Source organism: Erpetoichthys calabaricus, chromosome 4, assembly GCF_900747795.2.
Source record: "Erpetoichthys calabaricus chromosome 4, fErpCal1.3, whole genome shotgun sequence".
NCBI lineage: Eukaryota > Metazoa > Chordata > Cladistia > Polypteriformes > Polypteridae > Erpetoichthys > Erpetoichthys calabaricus.
In genome coordinates, this window is record NC_041397.2 from 47005550 (window position 1) to 47029802 (window position 24253).

General features: G+C 39.9%; 1 protein-coding gene across 1 annotated transcript in view; it reads right to left on the reverse strand.

The window, feature by feature from the left end:
- The window catches only part of ddx10 (DEAD (Asp-Glu-Ala-Asp) box polypeptide 10), a 459716-nt gene that overhangs the window by 414561 nt on the left and 20902 nt on the right, over positions 1-24253 (reverse strand). Inside the window, 2 exon segments of the mRNA XM_028799405.2 lie at positions 16792-16981; positions 17501-17621. Coding sequence (XP_028655238.2) covers positions 16792-16981; positions 17501-17621 — 311 coding nt within the window.

Genomic DNA, 24253 nt, shown 5'->3' on the forward strand with positions numbered 1-24253 from the left:
CAACATTTCCACAAGAGGCCCCAAGACCGGAGTTGGATACCCCTGGTCTAGGTCATTATTACAGAATGTTTTTTTTTCCCTCTTTATCTTTAGTAAAATAAATTAATGAAGAGATTACCTTACACCAGGGGTAGTCAACCTTTTTATACCTACCGCCCACTTTTGTATCTCTGTTAGTAGTAAAATTTTCTAACCGCCCACCGGTTCCACAGTAATGGTGATTTATAAAGTAGGGAAGTAACTTTACTTTATAAAATTTATAAAGCAGAGTTACAGCAAGTTAAAGCATATAATAATAATTACTTACCAAGTACTTTATGTCAGATTTTCGCTAAGTTTGGCAGAATAAATCTTTATAAAACAACTTACTATAGTTAAATCTATCTTTTTATTTATACTTTGCATACATAGAAATTACATTAGTTAATTGAATTATTAGTGGGATCCCTGAGGCTGATGCTGGGAAACTAAATTTTGACTATCCGGTTCAATTTTTGTGAGGAACAAACGAAGGTCTCCCCTTTCGGAAATATTCAGGCGGTTTCTTTCTTTGGTTATAATATGATTAACAGCACTAAATCCTGATTCCACAAGATATGAGGTAGGGAAAGGTATCAATAAACTGAATACCATTTTCCACATATTTGGATATAAGACCGGCATTTTTTTATTTTGCCATAGGTTTTCATATCCACCACTGTCGAATTTATGTTTACTTTCTTCATCATATCTAATTTCTAACAGTTCTTCTTGGCAAGTTGTATCAGTCTCTTCAATATTTGCAGTAAAAGGATTTTTCATCCAGTCATATACCTTCAATTTCAAAATATCTTCAAATCGTTTTTCCATGTCCAATTTAAGTTCGTTGAGTTGGCTACTGAATCTGTCAATATCCTCTGGAGTTGCATCATCTTTTATAGATGATAATTGAGGAAACTGATGAAATTCTCTCTTCAATATATTATGACGAAGTAGTTCAAGTTTGTCAATAAATAATAGCACAATACTTTGGCAACCTGTAAGAGTTTTATTAGCTCCTTGAAGCTGCAAATTGACATCGTTAAATCTCTTGAAAATATCTGCCATGTAAAAGGCATCATTCTTTACTGTTTTTAACTGTTGACACAGATTGGTCTCATTATTACTTTCAAAAAATTGTATGACACTATCATATAATGCTACAAATCCAGCCAAAGATGTACCCTTTGACTACCACCGAACTTCTGTGTGCAAAAGTAACTTAATAAAATCTTCATTGTTGTCCTGGCAAAGCTGCCGAAACATTCTATCATTCTTTGCATTGGATTTGATCTTGTTTACGGCTCGAATTATTATAGTTAATGATGAATGGAGACTTGTACTTAGATGTTTTCCTACAAGATGTTGTCTGTGCACCACACAATGAATACATAAAACATTTGGCACTTCCTGCTTCAAATTAGCAACAAATCCACGATAACGACCTACCATTGATGGTGCTCCATCAGTAGCGCATGCAACAATATTATTCAAAGGAATATTATTTTTTGTAAAGTATGTTCTCACAGTATTAAATATAGATAATCCTTTTGTATCGGTGATGAGATTTATTGCGAATAGCATTTCTTCTCGTAATATATTGTTTTCATCAAAATAGTGTACATATGCCATCAATAAAGCATCATTATCTGCAATGGCAGATTCGCCCAATTGCATGGAAAATGAAGAGTTTTGGAGAATACTTATAAGTTTGTTTTCAACATTAACTGCCATTTCATCAATTCGTCGCTTTACTGTGCTATTGCTTAGGGGCAATGTTTTTAAAATTTGAGGTATATCCTGATGCATTACTGTTGAGATAAATTCTTTTATAGAGGGTATTATTACAGTTTCTCCAATATTATAGCTTTTACCACTTTTTGTAATTAATTGTGAAATGCGATAAGTGGCAATTAATCCATCTTCGTTCGTTGTATGTTGTTTCTTAAATGATGCAACGATAGTTGAACGATTTTGAAATTTTTTATATATTTCCTGAAAATATTCAATGGGCTTGTCCTTGTCATTTGGATGCTTTGTAGAAAGATGTTCTCGCAATCGACTTGGCTTCATTGCCTCATTGGATAATGTTTTATGGCACAATAAACACATTGGATGTTGTTTATTTGCAACAGATTCTATGAAACCCATCTTCAAATACTCTGGTGAATAGCTGTGTGCGTAATTCTTTTTTTGAGACATGGGCTCACGATATTTCACAATATTTTGTTTGAAGCTGTAAGCACGTGCTTGCTCTCAGAAATCTAACTACGTACTGACTTTAGTTTCGATTACGTAACGATTTAGCTTCACTTACGTAACGTGAACAAAACTTATGCGCTTGAAGTCTGTTGCGTGGTCGCGACTTTTGGAAGGCTGCGCGCTTTTCCGATCCGGTATGCGAGACATCCTTCTCGTCTCCTGGCGTTGGTCAGGCAGGATCAGGCGTTCCGGTCGCTGGACAACACAGCGCACGTTGGACATGGATTGTCAGTCAAGGCGCTGGCTATCACGATCCCGCGAGGTTTTCGTCAGACCGTAATGTTGAAAGATATGTGGATCCAACAACAGCCGTTGGGAGTCAGGAATGGGATGTAGTAATCGTAGCTCCTCGTACGTTGAAATGATGAATGTGTTGACAGAGTAACAAATGCTGGGTACCTCTAAGTTGAGGATTGCCGGACATTACAAGTGTCGTGGTTGAGCGAGAGTTTGTCGAGACGAGACTAAGTTAGTGAGTATCCGTGGTTGTGCGTTTTATAAAATTTTATGTAGCGGGTGTTGGCCAATGGTATCACTTCTTTGCGATCGGGGCCAAGTAGCAAGACATCGGCTAGTTTTGGCAGTCCAAGGGGGGGGGTTCCTAGAATGTCACCCTATTACCCTAAAATCCGGGAATCAAGACGAAAATATGAGTTAATTGGTGTCTCCATTGTCCGGCAGTTTCTGTCATAGAAAGAAGCGTCGAACCATGGAGTTCTTTGTCTACGGGGTAATAAAACGACGAACTGCTAGTTTTTGGGCGACAATAGTATGTAATCGCAGCTCCGTTTGGTTGCTCCGCTACCGCCCACCATGAAAGCTGGAACGCCCACTAGTGGGCGGTAGGGACCAGGTTGACTACCACTGCGTTACACTGTTTCCACTTGAAGTGTTGTATTATATGGCATTCTTTGGAAAGGAATGAAACCTCTTACTGTGTATACTCAGTATCTAAACATGTAATAACATTTACAACATCACCAAAGAAATTATGAACAGGTATGCGTCATTGAATTAAACTGGTTTTGAGAATATGCATGGTTTTCTACATAGTGTAACATTTGATCAACTGAGTCGAACGCTTTGCGAAAAAGTGTTCGACTCAGTTGATCAAGCTGCCCTGTGGAACATCCTAAGGTTTTGCGGGATTCCCCTCAAGGTTGCTGGATATCATGGCTGGTATGTACACTGGTACTGTAAGTGCTGTGCAGAATGGAGGCAGAACCTCTGTGTTTTTCCCAGTTGATTCTGGGGTTCATCATGGGTGTGTTCTTGCTCCTACTCTGTTCAATTCTTGTATGCACTGGGTGTTGGACAAGTTCATGGGGTCCAGCGGCTGTGGGGCATCTGTTGGTGAAAAAAGATTCACGGATCTTGACTTTGCTGACGATGCAGTGATCTTCGCGGAGACAATGGAGGCTCTGATCGGGGTGCTTGAGAGACTGAGAGAGGAGTCTGAGTGTCTGGGCTTGCGAGTGTCCTGGATAAAAAGCAAGATCCAGGCCTTAATGATATCTTGGGCACAGCCATCAGTAGTGTGTCTGGGGCCTTGTTTCCCCGAGGGTGATCCAGCTCGTAAGAGCCAATGGGTCACCCATGTAACACCTGGCTGCGGCAGATAGAGGGTCATTTTCAGAGGGTGGGACTGGACCGCATATCTGCCTTGGGGGTTGCCAACCGGGATCCTGAGTTGTTTTGTAGTGTAGTGGGTGTGGCAACTCACTCTACCAGTGCATGCTCCCCAACTTGACTTGACTTGACACATTTGAATTGTGCATTAGACCACACTTGATATGCTGTTAAATTTATAAGGTTCTATTATATATTTTCCATAGCTCAATCGAGTTATTAATTAAGGCAAGATTTAATGGTTACAAACTCAACAATCTATGAAATGTTACATTTGAGAAATAATGCATAAACACACAAATGGCAAGTGTGCCATTTTACAAGTAGACAACTGAGTGTGGACACTCTTAGATGTCTCAGAACCCTAATAGGATCCAAGAAGTATAAAAAGGTGTTTTTACTATCAAACATGCACACACTAGGGAGTTTAAAAATGAGCAAACAGTACCTGAAAAGGTGTGGGGAAAAAAAAAACATACTGCTGATTGGCCCATACCAGTTTCACCCTTTCTATCAATATGGGATACTACCTCACTTACCTTTAATTTTGACAACCAGCACTCTCTTATACACCTTCTATAACTTAATTGCCTCTGGCCTCTTTCTCCCTTGGTTCATAATCCTGCCTATACTTTCATCTCCAAGCAGAGTGGCTCTCTTGCCAGTAAGGCTTTGGAAACCTTAGCCCATTAAGTATTTCTGGCATCTAATCCCATATAATTCAGAATTACTTTCAATTCTGAGACACAGCTCCTAAACTATGCCATTTCTTGTCCCTGAAACCCAACAGCAGCCAGTCTGTAATAACACAGCCCACGGCTCTGCGATCAGTGCTGAACCTCACATCACACATTACATTTTCCCTATACTATATTCTTCTAACAGAATGTTTTTGCACTGTAGCTAAAATTTAGGATTTGAATACTACTTAACAGTTACTAATTTCACAGAGTTTAACTTCATATGGTTGTTGCCAAAATAAACTGTTTAAATGTAATGCAATAGCCATTTAGAATGACTAATACGAGCCAGGGATGTGGTCAGTTCAGGAATGAACTTAACAATTCCTCTTCAAATAAGGAAATGGAATTCAACAACTACAGGAAACTGAATTGGAAGTGAATTTAGCCGATTTCCATTTATTGCTGTTTCTGAACATTTATTTGGGATTACATATAGGGACATACATATGAACTTTATTTATGGTGCTTACAAATACTAAGGAATGTATAAAAAATAGTGGATGAAATGTAAGCAAATAAAACTGAGAAATGTTCATTTACAATTGATAAATGATGAGTGACACTGGTCATAAGTATCTAAATATACTGTTAATACCAGTACAGTATATGATTATCAGTTCAATGTGATAAATGCTATCACATGCATTTATGTCTCTACCCACACAATAATGAGTCATGTTCATTCATGTATTTCATTCACATATATTAACTTTTTATTGCAGCAAATAATCATCATTTCCTGAAATCTGTCATCACTAAGATGCATCTCTTAGAAATAATAGAAATTGTTAGCAATACTGAAAATAATTTCCACAGAAGCAGATGAGGCAGGAATCGCTAGATTCTGACATGCAATTTGAGCCATATAAGGGAACCAGTTCTGGTTGTCCTTCCAACACAGGAGAGGATCAGACTCCTTAGTATGACATGGTAGGCTTAGGTAACTTATCCACCCCCCCCTTCTTGTAATTCTGTAGATGTGGATGTGACTTGGGTGTCTAAAAATGCAAAAAAGTTTTGTTCTCTTCTTTGGTGGTGAAGTGCAACCACTTGTAGTTGCTGCTTTTGGTGATGCTAGTGAAAGGACCTTCCTTGTTAGAACGTCTTTGATGTTTTGCGTTTCTAAACCAGTTTCATCTTCCTCCACCCATGCATCAGTTAAGTTTAAATCTTGGGTCCAGGGTTGCAGCCAACTAAAACCACTTCATATTTTAAAACAGCCATTTATTTCTCAATAGATGAATGTATGGCTATGACCATTTCACTTGCTACAGCATGGCGAACATCCCTGACACATGGAATAACGTAACTTGCAACTGAGAGTTTACATGAGATTCAGGAATTTCCACTGCTCGTTTTGTGGAAAAACGATGTAAGCCTCTGTACTTTTGCCAACACAATTTTCAAAGGACCTGCTTGTTCTAGGGCATCACAGACTACAAGCTAGACAGTCTGGATAAAGCATGTGTTCATCTCAGTTGACAAATAATCCAATTCAGTAAGTTTATCAGCTAGAAAAATTACTAAGTTAGATGAGGAAAGGAAACAACTTAGAAGAATATAAATACATTTATTTATTACTCTGTCATTCTGGATGATGATGGCAATATTGTAGATACAGATACTCGTCGATTTACGACCATTCGATTTATAACTGCTACCGTGTCTCGCGGGCAAACAAAAGTTTTCACCATGCCAGCTGTCTTCCTCCTACTATCTCTAGTCAGCACTGCCATATGCCGTGACTCATTCATGTCTATCTCAGCTTGTTACCTGCAGCGGTTACAACTATACTCAGTGGTTTTGACTATGTTTAGTTTATTATCGACAGCGATAATAAATTGTAACTGTATTAATCAAAATTAAACAATAAACTCAATAAACTCAAACAATAAACACTAGCTGAAGCAGTTGATGAAGGATGTGTGAATGAAAAACCCTTTGAACAGCCTTCTGAAAGCGATGTAAAGTTTTATCCTACCAGGATCCTGATGCGGTGTGAAATTTGAGACGACTAGGAGCCTTCTCTCAGACAAAGACATCTCCAATCAGTTCAGACTCACACAAAAACAGGCAGGCACAGGACAGCACATACTGTGGGTATGAGGTGTATTTACAAACAGACGGATAATGGTGATGCCCACAGCATCTGTAAGGCTCCTTTTAAAAGATTGTGCCTATTGAATCTCCTTCCCCAGCCTTTCCTGCTCCCTCCAAAGCTATCCAATAGCATTACAACCCTGGGGCCGCTAATGTATTGTAATAATATAAATATATTCAGAAATAAATGAAGTTAATATAAAGGTTATAAAAATAAAAAAAATGGTTTAATGATAATTCTTCACATTATACAGAATGCTTTTCTCGTTACTCAAAGCGCTCTGCCAACTCCACACAGGGAGGACATGGGACTTGAACCCAGGATCTAATTAATGCATGGCAGCAGCGTTACCACTGCACCACCTGACCATTTGAATATACCATTCCAGCTTACATCAAATTCATCTTATGACTGGTCTGTTGGAACCAAACATGGTCATAAGTCAATGACTATCAGTACACCACATTCATTCAGTGTCACTGAGGAGCTAGCTTAACTCCACAGTTTGAAAGGCACTATAACTAAAGAAAAACTGTTTTTGAATTTCTCCAAAACGCACAATTTGTTACAGCTGACAGAGCTATGAACATGACAGGAATTATACCTGGACTGCTGGATATTCAAAACTTTTAATGTGGAATCAATGAGCAGTCCCAAGCCAATTGTTTTGTACTGACTAATTTATCAGCAGTCACAGTGTGGAAAGACACACTGCTTCCAAGAGGTCATGACAGTTGCTGTATGTACTTTAAATTTTATCTACTCAGTTGCACTTAAGCGCAGGCAATTCTGATGGTTCTTGGATGTAGTACAGCTAAGTGATATACCATAGCATGGTGAGGTGACTCGATTAAGGCAGAGTACTGAGAGGATGCTCTATGATCTGCATTCTGAAGTCAACTAGTTCATGACACAAAGTTACCTTTTCTGAATGATCTTAACACAATAAGCAAATAAGCTCAGTACCATATTAAATGGCAAGGGGAAGCTCATTTGTGATTTATTCATTAGTATGAAGGGGTTTGAAATGAAGCAACAGCTATCTAAAATACTGGATCATTTTCCAGTTTCTGTTGGACTTCACCACAGCACTCCTAACAATAATAATACATTTATATAGCAGATTTCCCTTACATATTAACCATTAACCATTAGATATGGCTGTGTGAAAAAAGGACTTTAGGGAGAGGAGTTTTTAGAAAGGTCCATGGGCCACAGTCCTTGAGTTTAACATGCATTACTGTCCAAAAATTCAGAATAAGAGAGACCTGGCACAGTGGCTTACTGGCTAGAGTGTTAGACTTTAAAGCATAAACTTCCTAGCTTACTCCTCACCAACTCACTTGCCTTCTCAATTATGTAAGGACTTGCAGCACTTTTTTTGTATAAATATTGCTTTGGTTTCTGATGGTCACCAAAGAAACCTGTTGGGTTAGAGTGGTTAGACCTTGGGCTCACAGAGGTACAGAAGTTAGTATTCTCAAGTATCTATGTAAAACAGTTTTAGTGTTCTTTTTATCCAGTTACCATTGGCTGTTTAACCTTAACTTAGATAACCTTGCGCTCCACAATTACCACTATTTATATACCAAATAAAATATGTACATACTGTATAAGTGTATGTGTTACTTTGTAGATTATACTATTTATTTATAAAAGCACATTTAAAACAACAGAGGTTGCGCCAAAGTGCTGTACAAAAAAAGCATTAAAATAAACACAATACAAACAATCGTGCAAAAGCAGATTAATAAAACAACCAATTGTAACATCCACCACAATCCTATCATACACAGTGAAAGGCAGAAGAAAACAAGTAGGTCTTAAGCCGACTTTTAAAAACCTCGATCGAGGATGAAGACCTGATGTGCAGAGGCAAGTCATTCCAAAGCCTAGGAGCAACAACTGAAAAAGCTCCATCTCCCCTAGACTTCAGCCGAGATCTTGGCACTACAAGGAGCAGTCGTCCAGATGACCTCAGTGCTCTTGGAGGCACATAGGGGTGAAGGAGGTCACAGATATATTTTGGAGCGAGACCATGCAAGGTTTGTACTATTGTACTATACCCTTACTGTCTTAAATTTGTAAATGTGTTCTGAGCTTGCATTCTGAGTGTTCGTCAAAAAACAAAAACAAATATTGACTCACTTCCCTTGCTTCTACATTAATCATAGCTTTACTTTGTGCCTAGATTATGCAACCTAATTTTATGATAATTAATTCAGACCACCAGAAAGACTGAAAACATATGCTCTCAAGTAAACTGAGCAAACAGTGCTCACATCAAAATTAATATTGATTTAAAAATAAAAATCCTAATACTGCCCACATATCTGTAATTCCCACTATCACACATATTTGAACAATTAATCTGACAAAGAACTCAGAATTCAAATAAAAATAGTATTATGGTGCCCCCTGCTGTTCATTAAACATACTGCATTAGATTACTCAAAATGTTACACCAAATGATTAATTTATTAAAGTCTGCAAAGAACAGGAACACTCAAGGTCAGTGCAGGGGTATCACTGTAGCCAGATGTTTTCATTACAAAAACGTTTCACAAATGAATGGGTCAGTCTTACTTCTGTTTTTATTTATTATTTTTTAATTCTGAAAAAATGTGACATTATGATATTTACATTTTGAAGAAATTCAGAAATTTGTTAAATGTTTAACTTTCATTTCCTGTATTCTTTATATTTCATCTTTTTAAGATGGAATTTGCTCCATTAATTATATCCTGATACTGACAAATATGGACAAGAAGTGGAGACTCAGGAGCAAATGACTCAGGATGCTAAAGGAAAGCAGCTACTTCAGTGTCATTCACTGGCATACCAATTAGTAAGAAAAGGTTTAAATAGCCAGAACATTAAAAAAGAGACAAATCTTTAAAAACACAAATTTGAAAAATAATTCGTAGCATTGCATACAATACTCCAGAAAAGTAGGAATTTCTGGACTGACACAAACATGGGAAGAAACTGGGAAATGTAAGGTTACAGTTAAAAGTAGAAGTTAGCTGGGATAAATACCTGTAGTTTCATTGGTGCACAGGACTTCACTTAAGAACCACCGATTTATGATTTTTTGTAATAATTAGCAAACAGATGAATATAACACTGAAGTATTTATTCAATTTTAGCAATAAGTGTTACTGGCACCTAAGCCTGTACTGCTGGTCACTAATTGTGAGTAGTGGGATATAAATTATAGAATCAAATTCCACTTGGAAAAATTAGGCTTTTAAAGCTTTGGCAAAAAAAAATAAAACAAAAACAACTTGAATGTCTTCTAAATGTAAATACACTGCTCATAAAATTAAGGGAACACTTAATCATCACAGTCTAACACCAAGTCAGTTAAGCTTCAGAAAAAATCAATTTGTCCAGTTAGGAAGCATAAGCAATTGTGAATCAGTGAAAACCAAAAGTGACAACAGGTGCAGTGGAGAGGCAACAGCAAGGCACCCCCAAAAAGGAAATGGTTTTGCAGATAGTTGCTCTCCCCCTATCTTTCCTGAATGATTCTCCTCTAGTCTTGTGTTTTGCTAGTGTCCTTGTCACTACTGGTAGCATGTGGCGGTACCTGCAGCTAATTCAGGTTGCATATGTAGTTCAACTCCTCAAGGATGGCACATGCATACGTGCCATTGCAAGAGGTTTGCAGTGTCTCCCAGCACAGTCTCAAAGAGCATGGAAAAGATACCAGGAGACGAACTGTTACACAAGGAATGCTGGACAGGGCCATAGAAGGGCATCAACCCAGCAGCAGGATCAGTATCTGCTCCTTTGTGTGAGGAGAAACAGGAGGAGCACAACCAAAGCCCTAACAAATGACCTCCAGTTGGCTCCTGGTGTGCATATTTTTGACCAAATGTCCTCTAGTGGGACCTGTGCTCACAACCCATCACTGTGCAGCTTAATTGGCATTTGCCAGGGAATATTGGCAGCTCTGCCATTGGCTCCACATTCCCTTTACAGATGAGAGCAGGTTCTTAAAAAGCACATGTGACAGATGTGAAAAGGTTTGGAGACAGAGTGGGGAATGTTATGCAGTCTGCTACATCATCCAGCATGACCGGTTCAGCATTGGGTCAGTGATGGTCTGGGGAGGCATATTCCTGAAGGGTTGCACAGACCCCCATGTGTTAGGCAATAATAATAATAATAATTTTTTGCATTTATATAGCGATTTTCTCACTACTCAAAGCGCTTAGCAATTGCAGGTTAAGGGCCTTGCTTAAGGGCCCAACAGAGCAGAGTCCATATTGGCATTTACGGTATTCGAACTGGCAACCTTCCGATTGCCAGCGCAGTGGTACCTAACAGACCTTATGCTGGTGCAGTGGGCACTGGGTTTCTCCTAATGCAGGACAATGCCTGGCCTCATGTGGCCAAAGTTTGGTGGTAGTTCCTGGATGATGAAGGCATTGATGCCATTGACTAGCCCATATGTTCCCCAGACCTAAATCCTACTGAGAACTCCTGGACATTATGTATTTGTGCATCAGATGCCACCAAGTAGCCCTACAGTTAGTTAAAATAAAATAACTGGGGGGTGGGTTCTCTACAGCGCATCTTCAACCTGAGCCTGGAACAGGGGATAGTCACGAAGCTTTGGAAAACATCTTGCATCACCCCAGTCCCAAAGGTATCACATCCTAGTGAGCTGAATGACTTCCGGCCTGTTGCTCTGACATCAAATGTGATGAAGACCATGGAGAGGCTGCTGCTTCACCACCTGAGGCCACAGGTTCAACACGCCCTCGACCCTCTGCAGTTTGCATATCAGGAGAAGGTGGGAGCGGAGGATGCCATCATCTATATGCTACATCGATCCCTCTCTCACTTGGACAGAGGCAGTGGTGCTGTAAGAATTATGTTTCTAGACTTCTCTAGCGCCTTCAACACAATCCAACCTCTGCTCCTTAGGGACAAGCTGACAGAGATGGGAGTAGATTCATTCCTAGTGGCATGGATCGTGGACTATCTTAAAGACAGACCTCAGTATGTGCGTCTTGGGAACTGCACTGCACTGCATTGTGGTCAGCAACACAGGAGCGCCACAAGGGACTGTACTTTCTCTGATCCTGTTCAGCCTATATACATCGAACTTCCAATACAACTCGGGAGTCCTGCCACAACGCAAAAGTTTGCTGATGACACTGCTATCGTGGGCTGCATCAGGAGTGGGCAGGAGGAGGAGTATAGGGACCTAATCAATGACTTTGTTAAATGGTGCGACTCAAACCACCTACACCTGAACACCAGCAAAACCAAGGAGCTGGTGGTGGATTTTAGGAGGCCCAGACCCCTCATGGACCCCGTGATCATCAGAGGTGACTGTGTGCAGATGGTGCAGACCTATAAATACCTGGGAGTGCAGCTGGATGATAAATTAGACTGGACTGCCAATACTGATGCTCTGTGTAAGAAAGGACAGAGCCGGTTATACTTCCTTAGAAGGCTGGCGTCCTTCAACATCTGCAATAATATGCTGCAGATGTTCTATCAGACGGTTGTGGCGAGCGCCCTCTTCTACGTGGTGGTGTGCTGGGAAGGCAGCATTAAGAAGAAAGACGCCTCACGCCTGGACAAACTGGTGAGGAAGGCAGGCTCTATTGTTGGCATGTAGCTAGACAGTTTGACATCTGTGGCAGAGTGACGGGCGCTCAGCAGGCTCCTATCAATTATGGAAAATCCACTGCATCCACTAAACAGTGTCATCTCTAGACAGAGGAGCAGCTTCAGCGACAGACTGCTGTCACTGTCCTGCTCCACTGACAGACTGAGGAAATCGTTCCTCCCCCAAACTATGCGATTCTTCAATTCCACCCGGGGGGGTAAACATTAACATTATATAAAGTTATTGTCTGTTTTTACCTGCATTATTATCAATCTTTAATTTAATATTGTTTTTTGTATCAGTAAGGTGCTGCTGGAGTATGTGAATTTCCCCTTGGGATTAATAAAGTATCTATCTATCTATCTATCTGACTGTCCAGGAGCTCACTGATGTCCTGATCCAGGTCTGGTAGGACAGTCTGGGAGTACACTAACCGCCGTCTCATCAGAAGCATGCCCAGATGTGGTTGGGAGTGCATACAGGCTCATGGGGTCCATAAACTACCGAGTCACATGATGAGGTGCTGTGATAAAATTTACATGGTTGGATCAGCCTGTGATTTCAATTTTTGACTTTGATTTTCGTTGTGATGTTGAATCCATCATTTGAATATTTTGTTCATTCAAGATCCGATACGTGATTTAAGTGTTCCCTTAATTTTTTTGAGCAGTATACTTTAATAGTACACTTTTCAGAATGCAAAATAACAGAAAAAGGCTAGCTAATTAAACAATTAGATCAAAAAGATGCAAGCCTGATTCACTGATCTGTGAGACTGTTCGGAATGAAATCCTACAGCCACAGTGGTACCCCTGGACTGAACCTGAGAACCATCTATATAGATTAAACACAATATGTTATACAGTGATCCCCCGCCTATCGTGGAAGTTACGTTCCGGACCCATCAGTGATAGGTGAAAATCCGCGATATAATAAGACCATATAAATAAACATTTTTTTTTTAATAGTTTTAGACTTAAAATACCCATTCCACACGCTTTAAACACATGTAAACTTATTAAAACGCACTTTGTAAACACATATGATATGTGGCTGTCGGGCTAAGGATATGAGTAACATCTCTCTATTATAAAAAAAAAATCTTGGCAGGGAGACAAGGCTTGATCTCCTCAGAAAACAATTTGACATTCCGCGAGGGACATTTTAACGTCACACAAGACAAGGCAGTGAGACAGAAGGACAGCTGCTGTACTGGGTTTTAAATGATCGACAAGTACAGCAACAATCAGAACAGGCATCTTGGTAGAAGCAGCACAAAGCCAGTAGCTAATCCGTCCACTTCTCCTTAGCGTGCAGTCTGCCCTCACACACCCAATCCCCCCCCCCCCCCCCCCCCTTTCACAATGCGAGTGGGAGAGACACAAAGTGGCAGAAGCATGGCGTACCTCCTTGGGGTAGGGGTTTGAGCGAAGCGATCAAGACCAGGGGCCTCATGTATAAACGGTGCATACGCACGTTTCCACGCTCAAATCGCGATGTATAAAACCTAAACTTGGCGTACAGCCACGCACATTTCCACGGTACCTCATACCATGGCGTACGCAATTTCTCCGCTCGGTTTTGCAGACTGGCGGCACCCAGCGTCAAAGCAGTGCTACCGTTCCTGTGTGATCACCCTTCCTTTCTTAGATCCGCATTCCTGACGCAGCTTTATAAATACACTGAAACTAACTGCATATTGTTTATTAATGTAATGCATCTGATTGTAATTAACCTGCAGCAATATAATGGTCCAGGGAATAGCCATAGTATTCCAAATACCATAACTGCTTTAGCGTTGTAACTCTCACTGCATCTTCTTATTCTTTCAGCTGCTCCCGTTAAGGGTTGCCACAGCAGATCATTTTTTTCCATATTACTCTCACTGCACCACTTGGAGTATTTATATCACTGTATCTGAGTGGGGACTCACAGCAGCAGCTGATCGGAAAGAGAATTATCGGTACACAGCATGAAGCAAACGCTGCCTGAGCCACGGCAAAACGCTTCAGAGACTTCCCTTTACGGACTTCGCGGTTTAGAAAAAGTTTCACAACAAGAACTATAAACGCACTCAATCAGTCCATCAAGTGCTCCTTGTAGAACTGTTTGTACTTATAAGTACAATCACCTCACTGTAAACTTGCACTACAGTTATAATATTGCACAACCTGCGCCACATTATAAAGCGCATATTTACATATGATGACGATATAATTTTTAAGATGAAATGCAGCAAAATATGTTGATTATATTATACAGATAAAACTTTAACTTCATTTAAATAATCTGTATTGTTAATAGTTAAACATGTGAGGACACGGTGCCACAGCGCTAGCTAGTTCAGGGATTGTTCCTGCATTGCGTTGTATTCTTGCTGGTGCTGACGCGACACTGGAAGGATAGACGGATAGAATAATTAAACACGTACTACGAAGATATTTCTATGTTCCTTAAAAGTTTTGAAGAATCGGCGTTTTAAGCTTACAAATGGCTTCACATCTATTACATAGCTGATTGTGTGGCGATTGGGTATTTGGAGAAAGAAAATATAAGGACAGGAATTGGAGGTTAGTACGTTTGAAAGAGACAGTACTGCTGTGATAAATTATTTCATTGAAGGTTGCGCATGGCGCAGCAAGCCTCTTGCGTGAGACATGAACAAGCACTGCGCCACCGTGTTCCCATGTTTAATAACATGCATTCATTCCTATCATCATGAAACAGATATCACGTATACATCTCAGTATTTTAATTATTCAGAGAGCTGTAATATCACGAATGTAATGGATTATGTGTCCTGTCGGAGAAAGAGAAAGCCCGTTTAAGAAGCAGGTAGTGATTCACACACATAGAGCACACAGAAGATCAAATACAGAACAAAGCATTTAACATGACACTTTAGTTACAATAGGATTTGAGAAACTAGTAAATTAAACGATTTTAAGATGAAGTTTATGATGTTCTACTTTAATGGCAAAATAAACTACACGATTAAAGTGGAAATTTCGAGATTAAAGTTGACATTTCATGCTTTTTTCCCCACTGTGTGCCTATTTTTTTTGTCTGTACCCTAATAAGCTTTCATATGACACTCAGACGGTGGGCTACGACTTGCCTTTTCACGGCGACTTTGATATGTGATTTCTTTTTTATTTCGGGCACTGTGTGACTTTGTGAACTTGAGCCTTCGAGTTTCTCCGACACTCTGTCACTCGATCAACTTCCTTTTGTTGATTATACCATTGTTTAAACCAACAAATAGTATGTTTTTCCTTTGCCTCCACTTGGTATTCACTGAAATTCTTATATTTTCCCCCGTGCTTTTCCCATTGTCTTTTCACAGAAGGCTATTTATATTGATTTGCATATTCAAAGAGGCGTAATTCTGGGAGGAGTTGGGGCGGGACAGCAGGCGCGTGCACGTGCGTTACTTTTCACGCTGATCGGGATTTATGTAGCGGAAGAACGTGGAAATTTGCGTACGTACAGATTCCTGCATCTGGATTTTTCTGTGCGTGCGCACATTCCCGCTTTTGTGCTTACGCCATGTTATAGTGTGAGTTCTACGCACGGCGTTATACATGAGGCCCCAGATCATCTTGGAGAGATGTTCACTGACATCTAACCTAGCAGTTGTAGGAATGCTTTTGGCAAACAAACTCCAGGTGCTCCCAACTCTTAAAACAACGACAAGCAGAACATGCAGATTGCCAGCAGATGATCCGAGCACTTCTTTCTTAGCGTGCATTTAGCTCTCACACTCCCAACCCCCAAAACGCAAGCAGCAGATACGCACAAGTGGAAAAAGGACAGCTGCTGTACAGGCTTTTAAGTGACTGATGCAAAGCGCGACAAGCACAACACACAGCTGGCCAGCAGCAGCAAGACAGCAGCTGAACTGATCACTGCTCCTTGGCGTGCGTTCAGACCCCTCCTTCACAATGCAAGCAGCGTTACAAGTCCTGCGAGAAAGAGATTTAACCACGCCCGGGGCAGGATATAAAGGACAAATATTGCTTTTACAAAAGTTTAAAGTAAAAATGAAAATAATGTATATGTACCAATTCCCATGAAAATAACAATCTCTTTAAATTGTTTATCCAGTAAACCAAACCTGGGGGTGGGCGAGCGAAGCGAGCAGGGGGCAGAGCCACCTAGTAATAATATTAATAAATCCACAATGTAGCGGGGGTGCGATAGCTGAATATATCGGGAGATTACTGAACTCCCTGTTTACTTTGCACAAATGTTTTAATAAAATACTGCACATCGTACTTTAGAAGCTAACTGACACATTTATAAACCATTTACATATCAAAATCAGAGCAATCAGGCAAGAAAACCTGAAAAAGAAAGTGATCCATCACAAAGGAAAACATACTGCAAAAATAATAATCACATACCTGAACTTGGCTTTTTCGTGTACCCAGACATAGGATGGATCTTTAAGACTTAGCCTTGCAAGATCTTTCACAGACTTAGTTTGAGTAGCTGAAAACAGCAGGGTCTGACGAGTCTTTGGCAGGTTCTCAATGATAGCATTCATAGCATCCGCAAATCCCATGTCCAAAATTCTATCTGCTTCATCCAGAACTGGTAAGAACAAACAATAGATTAAATAAGAAATTCAATTCTCTCTAAATGTCAACTAAGCATCCTGCACCAAACTTTTTCACTCTGCTCCACTCAAGCAAAAGATGCAACACCATTAGCCCTAGACTCGACCACAGTTTTTATCTATAAAAGAAGAGGTTACACAAACACCCATGGATATTGTCCAAAGCACAAGTGTTCTTGTATTCAACTTGATGTTAATGTATGACATTTCATTCGCTGTCTGTCATTGGCATTGTACTATTGTCACTAGTCTGTGGAGACATACATGTAAGAATTTCAATATACAAATGTTTGAACAATGCTGTATATTTTAAATTAGTTACAGTATTTGTAAATATGTTCCAAGTACTCTTTTCAATTGTGACTGAGCAAGACAGAAGCATAATAAAAAATTAAAATCAAAACAAATCAGACATCATAATGGCAAAGTCAAAACTTAATGACTTATTCTGTAACTTAAATAATTTATAAATTTAAAAAAAACAGGTATCATACCCAGCATCTGTAGATTTAAGGCGTGGAAAGTCATAGTTTCGTCCATGTGTTGCAGAAGACGTCCTGGGGTGCAAATGATAATATTGGTACGATGGATGCGGTCAGCCTCGTGCTTTAAATCCTGAAATAAAATCACCAACAAATGCAGGGAAATTAGATATATGTTGAGGGTAACATAGCTTTAATAATATTACTTAAGCTTTTATTACACTGAAATACAACAAACCACGAATATGTTATTGAAATGTTACATGATACTATTTATATATTGCATCCTAATAATTTTTTTATAACCACTAACAGGGCTTTCCAAACAAAATGTTATCATAACTACAATGAGAAGACTACTGGCTTGGAAATTGGTCCCTAAAAATCATAAAACGAAATTGTATGATTTTTGAAATATGTAATATACAAAGCTACTATATGGAATTCACTGTATAGAAACTAGCTATGGAATTTAAATTGGTGAAACTTATAAAAATAAAACATGGCCTCAAACATGTAATGTGGACAACAGTAATAATCTTTCCTGAATATCTTCTAAAAAAACCACAACTCGACATTTTCTAACCTCCTTAATCCAACTGAAAGTCAAGGAGGCTTCAGGAACTCTGTAGATCATGAGTAGACATGCTGATCTATTACGTTATGCAGATATCAATGCTTTTCATCATAACTTTAAAACTGCTTAATCTAATTCAGGAAATACAGGCCCGGCGCCTATCTAAGCAGTAGTGTCTGTAAGGCAGGAAACAACCCTGGACACAGTCCACAGCAGTATCCACTTATCACAAATCAACACTGACACTATAACAAGCATAGTTTGCCAAACAATATAAACTGCATGTGCTTGTGTATGTAGGATGAAGCGAGAGTACCTGGAAGACAACACACACAGACATGGAGAAAACAAGAAAACTGCACATGAACAATAACTGGACACAGCATTCAGTCATAGCATGCTGAATCTGTTAGGAGTCAGCAGTACCCAATAACAAAAAAATAATCACATATTCATCAAGTTATTGTAGATATTAAGTATCTGACACTATGTGGATAATTGATATTCTGAAATTTGGTTGGCCTGGTCTTTGATTGACCCAAGAGGTTTACCAGGCATGTGAAGAATTAACAAAGGGCAGACAGGGTTTAATTGGTCAGAAAGGGTCCATCTTTCCATTTGCTAAGATACATGGTTTATAATATACAGTGCCTATAAAAATGCTCCACTGACCCACTCTCGGACTATGATGTGATGTTTCATCTTGTGAGACCCCATGTAGTAGGAACTGGCACAATGCTACACTTTCCCACTTCAGTGCACACACATGAATTTCCCTTCTAATTATTCAGGGAAATGCAAGGTCACTGTTGATTTGTTACTTGAATTGCAAACATAAAGGAAATTAGACAGAAATAGCATTTTTTGTGGAAACAAAGAGCAAAATAAGCACACTGTGTATCACTTCACTCCAAATGTAATCAGACAAAATTTTTTTTTGCTGAGCAGGTTATATATTTTTTTTTGTTGTTAAACCACAACTGACTAAGGTGAAAGGTCAGCATTACGTCACACCTGGGAGAATTTGGGTAGCTTTTTATCTCTACTTTGTCCAACTTGTAGCTCAAAATTAATACTGTGTTCACATGGAATTTCTGACCAAGAAACTCTGATTTATTATATTGTGCAGGAACACGTGGACAGACAGACAGGTGTGTCTGGGGTTTGGGGCTCTCTGATGCTCCACAAACAATCATCAAGACTTCATTTTGTCCGTGTTGATCTTACTGGTTCATTTATTTTTTTACTGTAAGAAGCCTTTCACTGTTTCAACAATGCACGATTCAGCTTTGTAGTCTTCACCTAATATGTTTTCTTGGTTCCTTTACTAGATAAAGGTATGGTGTCAAACAGACTTCACTAATTTTCACTAGATTCCAATTTCTTTTCTACTGCATTCTATGAACATTCTTCACTGCTTGTTTGGAATGTGACAGATTATTCTCTCCAATCTGTGCAGAAATACATACATGTCCAGTCTCCACAAATTCATTCATGCTTCACAACTGAGATGTCTACCATTTAGCTGCCTACATCACTTCTCACTGCACTCCAATTGGTTTCACTGGTTGAAAGTCTTTGTGATCTCATTCCAGAACCTGTGCCTGACGAGTTCCCCAGTAACCTTTTTAAATAGACATCCCTCACTGCTTCTCAATCACAAAAGATGCTTCTGAAACTTACCCGTCCATCTAATTTTCTCACTAAGCCATTGTGCTATAACATGGCTGAGAGGTTGCATAGACAAACTGTGGAGACCATGTGGAGTCTTTTTGTATATTTATTAATACAGGACAAGTACCAATTACACAGTTAGACATTGGTGTATTGTGTGGACTCGCATTTATGCAGGCATGTTCTTGTAGTGTTGGTATAATCCATTTTTCCTCCCGTATCACTTCCAAATTGATGATTTTCAATTTTCTCAATGCAAGTGTAAGTTGGAACTGTCATGGACTGGCACCCTGTCCAGGGTTCTTTCCAGCCTGGTATTTTACACTGCAGATGTAAACTATGGTCCTTCATTACCCTGAATTGTTATTGGTAACATTCTACTTTATACATTTTCTTCATTTTTTTCTTTGTCTTTATGAGGGTCTGTCCAACTAATATGCTTTAAGGAAGGTAGAGAGGCAGCATTTCTAAGTGAATCATTCAGGATTCTGGGTGCTGCCTGTTCGGTGCACAATGTCATTACTAAGAATGTCTTACTCTTGTTGCTTTACATAAATTAGTAGAGCAGAGGTGGGTAGAGTAGCCAAAAACTGTACTCAAGTAAGAGTAGCGTTACTTCAAAATAATATTACAGTACTCATGTAGAAGTAAAAAGTAGTCATCCAAAAAATTACTCAAGTAAGAGTAAAAAAAATTATTTGGTGAAAAGACTACTCAAGTACTGAGTAACTGTTTGATCATAATAAATTATTTATTTTTTAGAAATGTTGTAATAAGACAGACAAAAATATAAAATAATGTGCAAATTTTGCTATTTCCAAATAATAAAATAAAAAATGAGTAAAAATAAGTAACTTTACAAAATAAAGATGCACAAATAATACAAAGTTCCAAATCTCAGTTTTTCACAGCAAAGCTTTTGAAGCCAGTACCTACAGTAGGTAACATGTATGTTTCAACAGTGCAAACTACTTACAGTGACAAGATATACTGTATATTCACTTGCCCTCCAAATAACACAGCTGATAGAAAATAACATTAGAACAAGGCAGCTTGTGGACGTACAAGAAGACTCACTTTACCTTGACTGTCTGTGTCTGTGCATGTTTGTGCTTGTTCTTCACTCAGTGAAGCGATGGTTAAGCTTCAGCAGGAGTTGGCTCACATTTTTCACGTACAGTGGAACCTTGGATTGTGAGTAACTTGGTTTGTGAGTGTTTTGCAAGACAAGCTAAAATTTTTAATAAATTTTGACTTGATACACGAGCAAGGTCTTGCAATACGAGTAGCCCATATACTGTACGCTTTGTCTGTCGAGCGTCACGTGATCACTAGCGAGCTGATGGTTCTTCTCTCTCTCGCTGCAGGATTGTGGGCAATCGTCAGTCACCGTGCTTCACTCATATAGTCAACATCTGTACGAGCGTATACTGTTTACTACAGCATTGTGACCACGTATGTGTGCTGTGATGTGTGAATTCCCGTCTTGCACCCCAAAACACAAAGCTGAGTCTCAATACTTTAGCGACACAATCTTTATTCAGCTTGAAACAGGAACAGCACGGTTATTTATTGTAGCCGGATCTGCCACTCTCCTATACACAGACACAGCAGTCAGGCAGGGTCATGCCCAGGTTAGTGGCCAAGTAATACTGTGCCCTGCGCATTTATAATGTTCCTTGTTCCTTGTATCACCCATCAACGGCAGGTGCTTATAGCATGACTGTCTTTTCGGATTCACTTTTTTTTTATTTTATTTTTTTATTAATTTTATTGTAATAATTCATACAAATCAATCAATTTTTACAAAAAATAGGATTGAAAAACAAGTCAACCCCCACCCCTGAGAGAGAGAGCATGGCCAACGGGGTAAAACGTAAGGCTTGTAAACATACCTAAACTGATGAGTTTAATAGACCAGTAGAGATGAATGGGGAGAAGAAAAAGAAATGTGGAGATAATTACTTCCTCTGTGCTTTAAGAGCTTATTCTAAAATTTTATTGATTATATCCTGCCAGGTTTTTAAAAAATTCTGTACAGATCCTCTAACTGAATATTTAATTTTTTCCAATTTCAAATAGTATAAAACATTGGTTTCCCACTGACTTATAAGAGGAGAGTTAGGATTGTTCCAGTTTAGCAAAATAAGTCTGAGTGCCAAAAGTTTAGTGAATGCAATCACAGTTTGTTTGTCCTTCTCCACTTTAAACCCATCTGGAAGAACACCAAACACAGCTGTTAATGGGTTAGGAGAGATTGTGACACCAAGGCTATCTGAAAGGCACTTAAAAATTTTGGTCCAAAATGATGTTCATTTCGCGCAAGCCCAAAACATGTGACCCATTGAGGCTGGGACTTGATTGTAGTGTTCGTAGGTTGGATCTTGCCCTGAAAACATTTAGGACAGTTTTAGGCGGGACAGATGTGCTCGATATATAACTTTGAGTTGAATAATTGTATGCTTTGCGCATATGGAGCTCGAGTGAAGTCTCTGCATTGCTACTTTCCACTCCCTTTCTGATATATTGATTAAGAGATCTTTTTCCCATTGTCCTCTTTGGTCTTTGAAAGGGAGGGAGGGACTGTAAAATAATTTTATACTAGTCAACCCGCGGCGTAGCATATGGCGCATAATTATGTATTGATGGGTGAACACTTCCTGAAAGACACAGTTGTCCAAATGGGGTTGGTTTTGAGGATACGACTGTAGGTGAATGAAAAGATGGAACTCTGGAGAGGGCAACATACAATACAGCATTTTACACGCTGCATACAGCGATTCACATTGAAGCATAGACACTGCTAAGACCATGGGATACCCCTCGCAAACTGTTTTACACACTGCATACAGCGATTCACATCCATGACAAATATGATTCTTCTTGGTTGGTCCTGTCGCGTCCACCCTCGCTCTCGAAGAATACACACAGCCTGGTCATGTGCCCGCTCGCAAGAGCAACTAACAGAGACCTGCCCACCAACTGTAAGACCAAGGGATACCCCTCGCAAACTGTTTTACACACTGCATACAGCGATTCACATCCGTGACAAATATGATTCTTCTTGGTTGGTCCTGTCGCGTCCACCCTCGCTCTTGAAGAATACACACTGCCTGGTCATGTGCCCGCTCGCAAGAGCAACTAACAGAGACCTGCCCACCAACTGTAAGACCAAGGGATACCCCTTGCAAACTGTTTTACATGCTGCATACAGCGATTCACATCCGCGATAAACATGCTTCTTCTTATGGGGTGGGTTTGAGGATACGACTGTAAGAGAACTCTGGAGAGAGCAACATACAATTATCCGTGACTGGAAACTGGAGGACCACCGCCGCGCCCCCACCTCCCAGAGCGAGGGACGGGACTGGACGGCAGTCGCGGGCGGAGGGCGGAACTGGGTGTGATGGGAAGGACGCCCAGTGATGGGTGAACAGTCATCTCTTAGTCATCGTTCAGTACGCACTGCCTGCTCATGTGCCCGCCCCCAATTCCTCACCTGAATTGCTTTCATCTGTGTACAGTCCACATGCACTTGTGAGTCACGTTAACTATTCATTTTCCCAACACCGCCTCAGTCGGTTTCGCATCTTCTACAGTCCACATGCACCTGTGAGCCACGTTGACTTTTCATTGTTCTGTTTGTCTGGGCCGGGTGAGGTTTCCCGTGTTGAGTCTAATTAAGCCAAAGGCTCCACACCTGGTGGTACCCTTCCGTCAATTCCTTTAAGTTTCAGCTTTGCAACCATACTCCCCCCGGAACCCAAAGACTTTGGTTGCCCGGCGGATCATGGGAATAACGCCGCCAGATTGCCAGTCGGCATCGTTTACAGTGCATCCGGAAAGTATTCACAACGCATCACTTTTTCCACATTTTGTTATGTTACAGCCTTATTCCAAAATGGATTAAATTCATTTTTTTCCTCAGAATTCTACACACAACACCCCATAATGACAACTTGAAAAAAGTTTACTTGAGGTTTTTGCAAATTTATTAAAAATAAAAAAACTGAGAAATCACATGTACATAAGTATTCACAGCCTTTGCTCAATACTTGTCGATGCACCTTTGGCAGCAATTACAGCCTCAAGTCTTTGTGAATATGATGCCACAAGCTTGGCACACCTATCCTTGGCCAGTTTCGCCCATTCCTCTTTGCAGCACCTCTCAAGCTCCATCAGGTTGGATGGGAAGTGTCGGTGCACAGCCATTTTAAGATCTCTCCAGAGATGTTCAATCAGATTCAAGTCTGGGCTCTGGCTGGGCCACTCCAGGACATTCACAGAGTTGTTCTGAAGCCACTCCTTTGATATCTTGGCTATGTGCTTAGGGTCGTTGACCTGCTGAAAGATAAACCGTTGCCCCAGTATGAGGTCAAGAGCGCTCTGGAGCAGGTTTTCATTCAGGATGTCTCTGTACATTGCTGCAGTCATCTTTCCCTTTATCCTGACTAGTCTCCCAGTCCCTGCCGCTGAAAAACATCCCCATAGCATGATGCTGCCACCACCATGCT